Source organism: Stomoxys calcitrans, chromosome 2 (assembly GCF_963082655.1).
Source record: "Stomoxys calcitrans chromosome 2, idStoCalc2.1, whole genome shotgun sequence".
In the NCBI taxonomy this organism is placed as follows: Eukaryota; Metazoa; Arthropoda; class Insecta; order Diptera; family Muscidae; genus Stomoxys; species Stomoxys calcitrans.
In genome coordinates, this window is record NC_081553.1 from 116,958,742 (window position 1) to 116,973,785 (window position 15,044).

General features: G+C 37.9%; 1 protein-coding gene across 2 annotated transcripts in view; it reads left to right on the plus strand.

Moving 5' to 3' along the window:
* LOC106081982 (tubulin beta chain) overlaps positions 1-15,044 on the plus strand; it is a 265,225-nt gene that overhangs the window by 202,666 nt on the left and 47,515 nt on the right. The window contains exon 4 of one of the 2 annotated variants that reach the window (XM_013244268.2): positions 13,148-13,315. In XM_013244268.2, coding sequence (XP_013099722.1) covers positions 13,148-13,315 — 168 coding nt within the window. Of the gene's footprint in view, positions 1-11,889; positions 12,058-13,147; positions 13,316-15,044 lie in introns of both variants that reach the window. The other variant, XM_013244266.2, reaches the window with a different exon arrangement.

The window sequence follows — 15,044 nt, forward strand, 5'->3', positions numbered from 1 at the left end:
CAACGGCGGACATGTTAACCTCTGCGCTACGGTGTTCTGTTATGACTTTTGCAATCTGTTATGACTTTTGCAATTTTGATAATTGTGCTAAGTACAGCCCAAATCGGTCTATAACCTGATATAGCTCCCATATATACCGACCTCCCGATTTGACTTCTTGAGCCCTTAAAAGTCGGAATTTTTGTCCGGTTTAGCTAAAATTTAGCATGTAGTGTTTTGTTATGACTTCCAGCAACTATGCTAAGTATGGTGCGAATCGATGTTCGGTTCCTAGAAGCTTTAATTTTTGCTGGTTTGACGGAAAGGACTGGCGGATGAGACCTAATCCAGTCGGCACAAATATTATGCCAATGAGCATAGATTTTGAATGTAGCCTAAGTAATTAATATAAAACCATTTTCCATTTGAATAGAAAACCATTTCCCGCAAAATATTATTAAATTCTAGTTAGAATTTGGAAAGAATTAAAGATGTGTGTTACAAAAGTAGTTACCAACATATTCAAAAAACTTAATGTATATTTGAAAACTCTCAATTAAACCTAATTTCAAGGAAATTCATAATACTTTGCAATGTTGTAAGAATTTTGGTGTTTAGTGTACACTCGTATATCATATCCTTATGCACACAAATCTCTAGCAAGGGCACTCACACACACATGGCCATATTGTGTGTGTGTTCGAGCGTCTGTTAGTAATCACATATAAACATTATAAATAAAACCAATTTAATTGGTTTCTATCGTTATATCATGTGACATACCCACACTCTCGCCTATACACACATATGAATAAGCATTTATTGCACTAAAAGCATACACTTGAATCGAATGGTGGGAGAGAAACATGTGTCTGAAAGGTTCCGTTTTTCACTGTCCTTGTGAAAACTGAAATTTTATGTAATAAATTTTATTCACAGCATATACATATTTTATTATGTAATTTTTGTAGATGAGCTGTAAGAAGAAGTTACCTCTGATCTTTTTTTACTTACCTTCCTTTTGAAGGCAGAGAAATATGGCGATGTTCTTTCCCAGGAAATATACTTACTTATTTGGCTTTCACAGAGTATATGTTCCTCTAGTCGAACTCAGAATGGATTTCCGTAGCTTCTCAATCTTCTGCTCACCAAGTTCTTTGATGTTTTTATCCGCTAAGCATTTTTAATCGAAATTTCGGTAGTCTCATTCTCCATCTTATTCATTTTCACATGACTTCTTAGCTGGAGTTTGTTTACTCATACCGCCATTTATCTCTGTATTTTGATATGTTCGACTATGCTTACATCGTCATACAACTCATACACATAGATTAAAATAATTTCGGAAAATAACAACTTTGGTCGAAAAAGCGACGACAAAATTTGTTAATTTTCCTGCAACAATTTTTTTTAATCTCAAAGACCTAAAGTAAACTTTTGTTGTAGAAAGGCATTCTTGCAAGCCAACATATAACAGCAACATTGTTCATAAGCAAAACAAAAAATCATTTACCAAAAAACCATAAATGGGGGCTGGTCTGGATCATATTCGATTCAGGTCCCGATAACTCTTATACAAGTCTTAGTTTCAGTGAAATCGGAATTGATGTTCTGAGTCGATCTAGCCATGTCCGTTCGTCCGACCGTCCTTAAGTCGAATTCACGATAGCGATCGAACTTGTAAAGCTAGCCGCTTGAAATTTTGCACAGATACTTAAGTTTGATGTAAGTCGTTGAGGATTCCAAATGGGTCATACCGGATCAGATGTAGATATAACTCCCATATAAACCCATATCCCGATTAGACTTCTTGAGCCCCTGTAAGCCTCGATTTTTGTCCCATTTGGCTGAAATTTAGCATGTAGTGTTTTGTTATGACTTCCAACAACCCTACCTAGTACGGTCCAAATTGGTCTATAGCCTGATATAGCTCTCATAAAAACCGATCTCCCGATTTGATTTCTTGAGCCCGTACAAGCCGCAATTTTTTCCGATTTGGCTACAATATTACATGCAGTGTTCTGACTTCCAACAAATGTGCCCAGTACGGTCAATTACCTGATAAAGCCCGCATATAAACCGATCTCCCGATTTCACTTCTTGATCTTCTTACTAGCCACAATTTTTGACTGATTTGGCTGAAATTTTGTTATGACTTCCAACAACTGTGCAAAGTTCGCTCCAAATTGGTCTATAACCTATTGTAGCCCCTGGAAACCGCAATTTTTGTCCGATTTAGCTAAAATGTGGTGTTCTGCTATGACTTCCAACAACTGTGCCAAGTAAGGTCCATATCATTTCCAACAACTGTACGAAGTATATTTCAAATCGGTCCATAACCTGATATAGCTGCTATATAAACCGACCTTGGGTCTTGACTTCTTGAGTTTTTAGAAGGCGCAATTCCTATCCGATTTGGCTGTAATTTTGCACTTGGTGTTTTGGTATCACTACCAACATTTATGCGAAGTACGGTCCAAATCGGTCCATACCCTGATATAGCTGCCATATAAACCGATCTTTGATCTTGAGTTCTTGAGCTTCTAGAGAGCGCAATTCTCATCCGACTTGGCACAAATTTTGAACAACGGCTTCTCCCATTCCCTTCAACATACGTGTTCAATATGGTCTGAATCGATCTATAGCTTGACACAGCTCCCATTTAACCGATCTCCCGATTTTGCTTCTTTAGCCCCGAATCGGACTATAACCTCCAGAGGCTCAAGAAGTCAAGACCCAAGATCGGTTTATATGGCAGCTATATTAAAACATGGACCGATTTGGCCCATTTACGATCCCAACCGACCTACACCAATAAAAAGTATTTGTGCAAAATTTCAAGCGGCTAGCTCTACTCCTTCAAAGTTAGCGTGCTTTCGACAGACAGGCGGATGGACGAACGGACTGACGGACAGACGGACAGACATAGCAAGTTCGACTTAAAATGTCACGACGATCAAGAATATATATACTTTATGGGGTCTTAGACGCATATTTCGAGGTGTTACAAACAGAATGACGAAATTTGTATACCCCCATCCTATGGAGGAGGGTACAATTATGCCATTTAACTAAATTTAGTCTGTATAAAGTTTTGCAGAATCCATGGTGATGGGGTCCCAATATTCGGCCCGGCCGAACTTAGCACGCTTTTATTTGTTTTTACTTGTTTAAAATAATCTCAGAAGCAAATGCTTTTGGTCGCTTGTAAATAATATAATAAGCTGTCATTGATACAAATTTCATATAATCACTTCAGTTTAGCAGATATACCAGTGTGAACATGGTAACACTTTGTGTTCGCTACCCTGTACATAGCCAGTACTTTTACTACTCTACATAAAATTCGGACATCTCATGTGCAGATTCGCCAATTGGCATCCATTTCATATCAATATTGAAAAGGTCACTTGCAAAATTCCTTAAAATATTTCCCGATCATCATTTCACTCTGGACCCTTCCGCTATTGTGAATGACATATCTTAACATTTGCAAATAATTTCAATGGTAACTATGGGCCTAAAGCACTTACATACATTTGGACTTTAATTTAGACTATGTGTCGTCCCCTATCCATCGTAAGCTTTATTTTAAGGACCATTTGTCCTTTGTTGGCTACAGTTTGAGTAAAAGGAGTTATTCGAACCCTCTTTATTGATATGATTTCTTGCTGGGAATGCATTGCATCGAGATATGTGTCCAAAGATCTCTGCATGCCGCTTGAACTGTTTGCTTTGCAATGAATGCATTTGCAATTGCTCAAACAAATCCATTTGCATGTCCAAAATTTATGCATTTCATGTATGTACGAGTGTGTAAGTAAAACGAATATGGGTGTATGTGTGGCTATATTTGTGATTTGTGCACTATGCACATATACTTGAATGATGAAAGTGTACATATGCAGCAAACCTGCCTGCCTGCTTGCCTGCCCAAATGCCTTCATGGTTTGCAGTGTGTCTTCAATGTGTGGCAAATTTCAACATAACATGAGAAATGCATTCATTATGACAACAGATATGAAAGTTCCCAAAATCACTTCTTGCAATGAATGAAAGGTCTTTTAAAGAATTTAGGTTACCTTGTGATATAAGTACCATAAGGTGAACTAAATTGAAGGCCTAATATGACCCATTGTGATGACGTAATTGAAGTTGAAAAAGCAGTCAAAGTTAGTTAATAGATTACAAAATTAGGAGAAGAAGAGAGAGTAAGAAGGGACTGTGTAGATACACCTACCTACGTAATAGCTTAACCCCCATAGCAGGCTTAGCTCCTGGATTTTGACCGGATTTTTGCCAAAGGGTTTCGATTTTATACAACTGCAAAACATTTAAGCCCATCGTTCAAATTTATATCAGGTGCCCTTCAAATATTACTTCTTTTCTAACCCGTACCATTTTCTTATCATTAGCATACCTCCTATGTAATCCTACACTTACTTACAATTTTCTATGTATGCATGCTTTTTGGTAAATGGTTAACATTATTCTCTTATTAGACTTACGGGTAAATTCTGTTGTACTTTGTTATTGTTTTATAAGTTTTCATCAGGCAATCATTCCATGTCCAATATGTCTCTGGCTGCAGGGTAATAAAGGTACTAAGCACACAGTACTAGCCGAAAGTATGCGTTTAATCTCATATTCGCATTGTCCTTAAGCACAATGTTACTGCTTCACTACTGCCTGCCAAAGCAATTAAAATTTGGTTATTTTTTCATTATCATGAGGCCAAGGAAAAAAAATTAAAATTTCTCTGCCAAAGGCTTTGAGGAAAATTCAAGAATCGTTTTCCAAAAAGTAATTTTCAAAATATGACATTTTGCTTCATTAAGATTCATAATTTGATGGACTTGCGCTTGAATGAAACGAAACTCATAATTTCTAAAGACACTGTATGAGAGGACAACCCAAAATAAACATTCGTACCGATGCTGCCAGCAGTACCTACGAAAATGTGGTTCTGCAAAACGAATGTTTTGCACTTAGAAAAATTAGATAAGAGTAAGACTAATTGCCGGAAGAGGTTGTCACTGATATGCATTCGTCAGAGGCCACTAGGTGCTTGTACGAAATTTTAGCCAAATTGGCTTAAGAAGTCAAATCCGGGGATCGATTTATATGGGGCCTATTATCTGTTTATAAAGGGTGATTTTTTTGAGGTTAGGATTTTCATGCATTAGTATTTGACAGATCACGTGGGATTTCAGACATGGTGTCAAAGAGAAAGATGCTCAGTATGCTTTGACATTTCATCATGAATAGACTTACTAACGAGCAACGCTTGCAAATCATTGAATTTTATTACCAAAATCAGTGTTCGGTTCGAAATTCATTCACCGTAACGTTGCGTCCAACAGCATCTTTGAAAAAATACGGTCCAATGATTCCACCAGCGTACAAACCACACCAAACAGTGCATTTTTCGGGATGCATGGGCAGTTCTTGAACGGCTTCTGGTTGCTCTTCACTCCAAATGCGGCAATTTTGCTTATTTACGTAGCCATTCAACCAGAAATGAGCCTCATCGCTGAACGATGAATGAACACATTTCGAACCGAACACTGATTTTGGTAATAAAATTCAATGATTTGCAAGCGTTGCTCGTTAGTAAGTCTATTCATGATGAAATGTCAAAACATACTGAGCATCTTTCTCTTTGACACCATGTCTGAAATCCCACGTGATCTGTCAAATACTAATGCATGAAAATCCTAACCTCAAAAAAATCACCCTTTAGATCATATTTGGCATGATTGATGTTGGAAATCACAACTCAAGTCTTTGTTCCAAATTTCAGCCAAATCGGATGAAAATTGAGGCTTCTAAGGGCTCAAGAAGTGTCCAGATCGCCATTTTTTAGTAAATTGGCCGTGGAGGCTACAAATATTGTTTGATGCGAAAAAACGTTTGCACGGATTTAGACACATAGGGAATAAAAATAAGTAAAAAGCCGTTACGTTCGGCCGGGCCGAACTTTGGATACCCACCACCTCCGGTATATATGAACCACCTTTCATCATAATCCGGTGAAAAATGCACAATTTATGCCCCCAGAGCTGCTTTATTGAAATATGGTCCGATTCGGACCAAATTCGACATTGAGAGGTCTAATAAGTACAAGCCATTGTTCAATTTTGTAGATCAAAATATTGGTCTTTTTGGTAGCCATATCCAAATAAAGACCGATCTGAACCATATACGACACGGGTGTCGAAAAGCCTAACGTAAGTCACTGTTTCGAATTTCAGCAAAATCGGACTATAAATGTGCTTTTTATGGGTCTAAAACCATAAATCGAGAGATCGGTCTATATGGCAGCTATATCAAAATCTGAACCGATCTAGGCCAAATTGACAAAGGATGTCGACTGGATTAACACAACTCACTGTCCCAAATTTAAGCAAAATCGAATAATAATAATGTGACTTTTATGGGCCTTAGACCCTAAATCGGCCGATCGGTCTATATGGGGGCTATATATTAAGATATAGTCCGATATAGCCCATCTTCGAACTTAACCTGCTTATGGACAAAAAAGAATCTGTGCAAAGTTTCAGCTCAATATCTCTATTTTTAAAGACTGTAGCGTGATTTCAACAGACAGACGGACGGACATGTCTAGATCGTCTTAGATTTTTACTCTGATCAAGAATATATATACTTTATAGGGTCGGAAATGGATATTTCGATGTGTTGCAAACAGAATGACAAAATGAATATACCCCCATCCTTCGGTGGTGAAAGCTAAGCTAGAATAGTAGATGTGGGCTTTGTGTTTTGAGAACACGAGGAACCCGAAACCAGCGAGTTACTATCAACTTCAAGCAAACTTTTATGTTGGATTACGAGCACTATCCACCAAAAAATAAAAATCGGACCGAAAATGAAACCCGAACAATTTTTCAAAATGCCGGGGTAACCAGGTCGGACGGACGGACATGTCGAGGCGATTAAGAACATATAGACTTAATGGGGTCCCAAATCAAAATATCGAAGTATTACAAAAGGAATGACTGGATTAGTATACCCCCATCCTTGGTGGTGGGTATAAAAACGGATACAAGAACTTCTAGGGCAATGGATACAAAAACTTAAAGGCATAACTTCATTTTATGTCAAATCTATTTTTACGACACTTTTCACTAACATACCCAAGTAATTAATTTCTTAAACGTATCTCCTAGGCGTTGTAGTCGAAAAGTGACTTTCATTCGTCCATATAATTGTTATCATATTATTTTAAACAAAAAGTATTCACATATATTCATATATTTGTGTGTTTTTTGTACAAAAAGTTTGAAATAATTCACATGTAAACTTTTTAACTCGCAAAGCACATGAAAAATTTCATTGAAAAAAAGCATAAATTAATCATAATTAAAACAGCATTTCCAATTAATTTCTCTTAAATTATTGCACAAGAAACCAAAAGCTTCAAACGAAGAGTAACAAAATCTCCATCAATGCTTTATGCTTTTAAAATTCTTTTTTTTCTTGAGTGTATATGTGAGGGCCAGCCAACACACAGAAACATGGCCACAATTAAGAGTGGACATTCGATATGCCTGTGGCTGTGTAAACATTGACGTCGTCATTTTGGTCCTCTTCTATATTTTACATAATCACATACAATCTCATATGAAAACTCACACGCACACACACTTACACAGTTACTCAAGTGCATATAACTCAATATGCACAATGCAAAAGATTTGTAGCAAAAATGCATAGTTATTGGATATGTTTCTGTTGCGAGAGCAAACAAATGTATTCATGAAAAATCATTCGTATTTGTTAAACTTATACATTTATGGTTTGTGCATTGTGGTATGCCAAACGTAAATTACGTTAGGTTTGTAATGCATATTGCCTTTGCAATGAACAAAACGAAGAAATGCATTACCAAGTTGTGTTGAGGAAAAAAAACAAATGTGCTAAAATACAAAACCATTGTTGAGGATAACTTCACAAACTGTAATATTAAAATGAAAGATCATATTTGCTTGACTAAGTTTTAGCAATTCATTGGCGAACAAATTATTGCCGACTTTCAAAACCCTTAAAAGAACATTGGATCATAGGTCGATTATAAATGTATTTATCATAATTTTAGCATTGGCGTAGCAGGGGGGTGCGAATCTGTAGCACCCCCCCAGAATTTTTGTTAGTATTAACTACTGTTAACTACTGAAGGTATTCATGTATATTTCAAACTTGAAAGCACGTTACAGTCTTTGAAAATTTGCAGATTAAGTACGACTATGGCTACATCGGACTATATCCGAACATACACTCATACAAAAAAGTTTGCTGAAAATAGCAAACACTGTCTGCTGAGTATTAGTAGTTAATTTTTCTGCTTTTATAGCAGTAGTACTGCAATTTCAGAGTAGCAGGCTTACTGCTGGAAAGTCTGTTGTTTGCTGAAAATGACTGCTGCTTAACTATGAAGGGGTTGTTAGAAGAGACTATGTTGTTGTTGTTGTAGCAGTGTGTTGCACACTGAGGCGGCAGCCCTTGTCGATCGGATAGAGAAGAGACGATAGAACCCATATGCAAATGTGTGTCTCAGTAGATGTTTACAATCACCACTGAATGTAAACTTTCCATAACCTTTTTATACCCACCACTGAAGGATGGGGGTATATTCATTTTTTCATTCCGTTTGCAACACATCGAAATATCCATTTCCGATCATATAAAGTATATAAATTCTTGATCAGCGAAAAAATCTAAGTCGATCCAAGCATGTCCGTCCGTCTCTCCGTCAGTCTGTTGAAATCACCCTACAGTCTTTGAAAATAGAGATATTGAGCTGAAACTTTGCACAGGTTCTTTTTTTGTCCATAAGCTGGTTAAGTTCGAAGATGGGCTTAATCGGACTATATCTTGATATAGCCCATCTATAGACCGATCGGCTGATTTAGGGTCTTAGGCTCATATAAGCCACATTTATGATCCGATTTTGCTGAAATTTGGGACAGTGAGTTGTGTTAGGCCCTTCAAAAGCCTTCTTCAATTTGGCCCAGATCGGTCCAGATTTGGATTTATTATGCGATTTTGCTGAAATTTGGGACAGTAAGTTGTGTTGGGCCCTTTGATATTATTCTACAATTTGGCCCTGATCGATTCAGATTTGGACATAACTGTCATATAGATCGATCTCTCGATTTAAGGTTTTGGACCCTTAAAAGGCGCATTTATTGTCCGATGTCGCCGATATTTCGGATAGTGAGTTAGGTTAATCCCCTTGACTTACTTCTGCAATATGGCACAGATCGGTTCAGATTTGGATATAGCTGTCATACAGACCGATCCTCCGATTTAGGGTCTTAGGCCCATAAAAGCCACATTTATTATCCGATTTTGCTAAAATTTGGGACAGTGAGTTACGTTAGGCCCTTAGACTTTTTCTTCAATTTGGCTCAGATCGGTTCAGATTTGGTTATAGCTGCCATATATACCGATCCTCCGATTTAGGGTCTTAGACCCATATAAGCCACATTTATTATCCGATTTTGCTGAAATTTGGGACAGTAAGTTGTGTTAGGCCATTTGACATTATTCGTCAATTTGGCGCAGATCGGTCCAGATTTGGATATAGCTGCCACATAGACCGATCCTCCGATTTAGGGTCTTAGGCCCATAAAAGCCACATTTTTTATACGATTTTGCTGAAATTTGGGACAGTGATTTGTGTTGTGGCCTTCGACATCTTTCTTCAATTTGGCCCTGATCGGTTCTGATTTGGATATAGCTGCCATATATGCCGTTCCTCCGATTTAGGGTCTTAGGCCCATAAAAGCCACATTTATTATCGGGTTTTGCTGAAATTTAGGACAGTGCGTTGTGTTAGGCCCTCCGACATTCTTCGTCAATTTGGCTCAGATCGGTCCAGATTTGGAAATAGCTGTCATATAGACCGATCTCTCGATTTAAGATTTTGGGCCTACAAAATGCGCATTTATTGTCCGATTTGGCTGAAATTGGAGACAGTGAGTTATGTTAGACCCTTCGACATTTTTCTTCAATTTGGCTCGGATCGGTTCAGATTTGTTTATAGCTGCAATATATACCGTTACTCCGATTTAGGGTCTTAGGCTCATAAAAGCCACATTAATTATCCTATTTTCCTGAAGTTTGGGACAGTGAGTTGTGTTAGGCCCTTCGACATTATTCGTCAATTTGCCGTACGTCGGCCCAGATTTGGATATAGCTGCTATATATACCGATCCTCCGATTTAGGGTCTTAGGCCCATAAAAGCCGCATTTATTGTCCTATTTTCCAGAAATTTAGGACTGTGAGTTTTGTTACGCCCTTCGACATTCTTCGTCAATTTGGCGCAGATCGGCCCAGATTTGGATATAGCTGCTATATAGACCGAACCTCCGATTTAGGGTCTTAGACCCATAAAAGCCATATTTATTATCCGATTTTGTTGAAATTTGGGACAGTGAGTTGTATTGGGACCTTCGACATCTTTCTTCAATTTGGCCCAGATCGGTACAGATTAGAATATAGCTGCCATATAAACCGATCCTCCGATTTAGGGTCTTAGGCCCATAAAGGCTACATTTATTATCCGATTTTGCTGAAATTTGGTACAGTGAGATGTGTTAAGCCCTTAGACATCCTTCGTTAATTTGGCTCAGATCGGTTCAGATTTGGATATAGTTGCCATATATACCGATCTTTCGATTTAAGGTTTTGGGCCCATAAAAGGCGCATTTATAGACCGATGTCTCCGAAATTTGGGACAGTGAGTTGTGTTAGGGCCTTCGACACTTTTTTTTTTAATTTGGCCCTGATCGGTTCAGATTTGGATATAGCTGCCATATAGACCGATCTCTCGATTTTTGTCAGTCATATGCACATTAGTGAGCAATAACAAAAAATGCGAGATAGCTCAGCCACATTTCAAAATAAATACCAATAGATAGATCAGATAGCTTCTTCACAGTAATATTCCACAAATTTAAATCATCTCTTTCAACAACATTTCGAAAAAAATTCAAAAAATTGCCTAAGTAATCAAAACAAGCAACAGGCAACCATAAAAGAAGCATACAATTTTTTTCAACAGACTTGTGTACTCAAAACAGCAGCTTTTGTTAGTTGAAAAAGCAATAAGAAATGTTTGCTAATATTGCAGCCCTATGTTTGCTGAAACAGCAGTAATGTCTGCTTTCCCAAAACAAACTGCTGTTTTAGCAGACATTTTTGCTGTTTTGAATAACAAATTTAGTGTATGCTAAAAAAATCTCCCTTTTTATCCGCGTTAGTGAGTACCCAAAGTTTGGCCCAGCTGAACGTAATGCCTTCTTATTTGTTAATCTCTAGCAAATGTATTCAAATTAAGATAGACTTTATATGTTACACATACTGAATAAGAAGAATTTTTTTGTTGCATAGTGTAATAGGTATAAATATTTATATCTCTTTTTATATTTTTACCTTGAGTATCAATTTTTAACCTTAACTAACAAGTTTCTTTTTATATTCTCTTTCTTTCTTTCTTTTCTTCATTCATTATACGTATAAATATGCAACTACATGTGACTGCAATGCTACTCAATATTGTGCGCTTAACATGATTTATTAACATGTATGACATCCGCTGCTGATACTTATGCTGATGCTGATACCGATGCATCTCCGCAATGTATGCCTGCCAATAACAACAATAACTGCTGGCGTATACTTAATAAATCGATATGTAATTGCAACAACATTGTGCCACCTAACGAACGAATCAACGCCATAAAAATTGCTGCTGCCCATGGCATTTTACCCATATCGTTCAACGGCCACCCACTACTACCTGACGCGGGCGTTATTGCAATTATGCATATTTTGTTGTTAATGCTTGCTACCGCATTTTGCCGCACGGCACATCCATGCAGGTTTCCGATACAGTTGTTGAGCCGTACAATGCCACATTGTCGATTCATCAGCTTGTCGAAAATACCGATGAAACGTTCTGCATTGACAACGAGGCTTTGTATGACATCTGTTTCCGGACATTGAAACTTGCATCGCCCACCTATGGAGATCTCAATCATCTTGTTTCTGTAAGTTAAACTAATGGATTTGTACTCTCTCTCTCTCTCTCTCCCTTTCTTTTTTTGGCTCCTCTTTATCCATAACTTTTGTGGAATGTATAAAATGCGCGAAATGCACGGGACCAATGAAAAAACAACTCAACGACCAAATCTACCCACCTACTGTGGCTTCTTGGTCTTCTCACACATACACATCTGGGCCACTTGAACAATCATCGACTTATGATAATGATACATGCCTTCTCCCTTCATCCTACCAACAATAATGATCAATGGAAAACAATGGCCATGAATTTACCCACGCAAAACGACATCGTGCATGATAACATTTCCTTTAAATTGTAACAAATGCAACGATGATGACATTGAATGCCTATAATGATGTAAATTCCCCCTTATGGATCCCAACACATGCATATTAACAAACGATTGGCAACATCTTTCTTATCATCACCTTTGCGAATGCCAACACTAACGTATGGGTAACACCAACCAACCAAACAAACACCAATGCTTTCCACTATCATCATTGGCAACCACAACAACAATAATGATGATATGTGCATCTGTGGTCGTGCATGCGGATGTGCCAACTCATGTGTGTGGGTGTGTGCGTATGTTGAGGCATTGTGCAAACATCATTACGACCATGAATGTGTTGTATGTGTTACGGTCGCATTTGGTGAATATGTGTACAAATGCAATGGGGGATGCAATCACACTCCCTCTCTCATTCTCTCATTAAAACTGAATGCTCTCCTGAATCATACTTTACGAATAATGACGATGCCGTTTGCCATGATGATGATGATGCTGTCGGCTCTTCGTACCTGAAATGAAATTAAATGAATGCTCGCTCCACGATAATGATTGTATGTGCGTATGTGCAATGCGATTATTTGGCCATTCATTCAAACAAACCAACCAAACATGCTGCTCACGATTACTACCACCACCTTCATTATTCTTTACATTGGCTTGCCCTTCTTAACCAACCAACGCACCAACATTGCATCGCCCATGCCGCTTAATACATCCACCTACCCATCGTTGTGATGTACGCCACTTGGCGACTTTCGTGCATTCATACATTCACTAGGTGTCAGAAGTTGTTGTAGAGCCTTACAATGCCACTTTATCGGTACATCAACTGTGCGAGAATACCGACCTTACATTTTGCATAGATAATGAAGCCTTGTATGAGATCTGTTACCGGAGTTTACGTTTTGTCTCACCCACCTATGAGGATCTCAATCACCTGGTGTCCGTAAGTAATCGAATGTATCATCGTCATTACACCCGCATCAGTTGAGAGATATGAATGTGTGTGTGTGTGTGTAGAAGATAAATTACTGGTTATGATTACTACTTGGAATTGCAGCAATAAATGCCTGTAAAAAGCTTAAGGAGCCAATATCCAAAATGAATATTTAAACAAGTAATAAAAATAAATATTTTTTTCAGGACAACATTTTATTAAATTTTTTTATGGAGAATTCCTAAAAAAAAATTCGATTTTTTTTTTACGGTACATAACCTCATAAAGCTGCCATAAGAACCGATCTGGGATTCTACTTCTTGACCCTCTAGAGGGCGAAATTCTCATCCCATTTGGAAGGAATTTGGTACAACGGCTTCTCCCACGACTTTCAACATACGTATCTAATATGGCACGATCGATCAATAGCTTGATACAGCTCCCATATAGACCTATCTGCCGATTTTGCTTCTTGAGCCCTTACAAGGCGCAATTCTTATCCATCATCACATCTTATCAATGTTCAGCATTCATTTATCGTCCGAATCGGACTATAACTTGATATAGCCCCAATAGCATAACAGTTCCTATTCAATATTCTTTGTTTGTGTAAAAAGAGATAGCGCGCATAGAACTCGACAAATTCAATCCATGGTTGGGGGGATGTAAGATTCGGCCCGGCCGAACTTAGCACGCTCTAATTTGATTGATATCCGAATGGGACGATGGATAATTCCCTCACTATAATTGTCAAAAACCCCAAATCTAGGAGTTTGTGTTTTTGATACGACCCAGATCGGTTCAGAATTGGATATACCTGCCACATAGACCGATTTCTCGACTTAAAGTCTTTTGCCAATAAAATTCGCATCAATTGTCCCATTTCACCGAAATTTTGAGACAGTGTATTGTACTAGGGCCCTCGATAACTTTGTCCAATTTGGCTCAGATCGGTCTAGATTTGGATATAACTGCCCTATAGATCGATCTCTCGATTTATAGTCTTTAGCCCATAAAAGGCACATTTCGTGCCTGATTTCGCTGAAATTTGATACAGCCAGTTTTGTTAGGCCTAGGTCCTCTTATAGGCGTATTACTGTCCGATTTGGATGAAACTAGGTATAGAGAGTTTGTTAGGCTCCTCAACTTCCCTATTCAATCTGGGCCGTATTGAATTGGGGCCCTACCACAAAACTCGCCAATAGGATATATGGCCAATCAGTATAGGTATAGAGTGTAGGAAGACGTAGCCAGTTAAGCTCATCAAATCCCGCCAGCGTACAGCTATGAACTTTTCTACACCTTAAAAGTCGTTTTGTAAATTAAACTTTGTTCAGTTATTTATCGCTATCATTATCGTGAGCCTTTTAGGATCCATATTATTTTTGTGACCACCGATGCAAAGTAATATATTGCGTTTAAAAAAAAAAATATATCCGATAATAACACTAGTCACGACTTTTGTTTCCTCTAGTAATACCCTAAACCACTACTCTGGTACTGAGTATTATAATTTTGTGCATTTCTTTGTAACGCTTGAAATGAGAAGACCTATTCCATTGCTAAATTTACCGATTTGGTAAGAATCGCTTGCAATGTCCGTGTCTGTGTGTGTCCATGTATTCATGTGATCAAGATACCTATCGCTTGTCATTAAATTTTGTGCAACTCTTTTTGGTCCAAGGAAGTCTGCTAAACCTAAACCTAAAACCGAGAGATCGGTTTATATGGCAGCTTT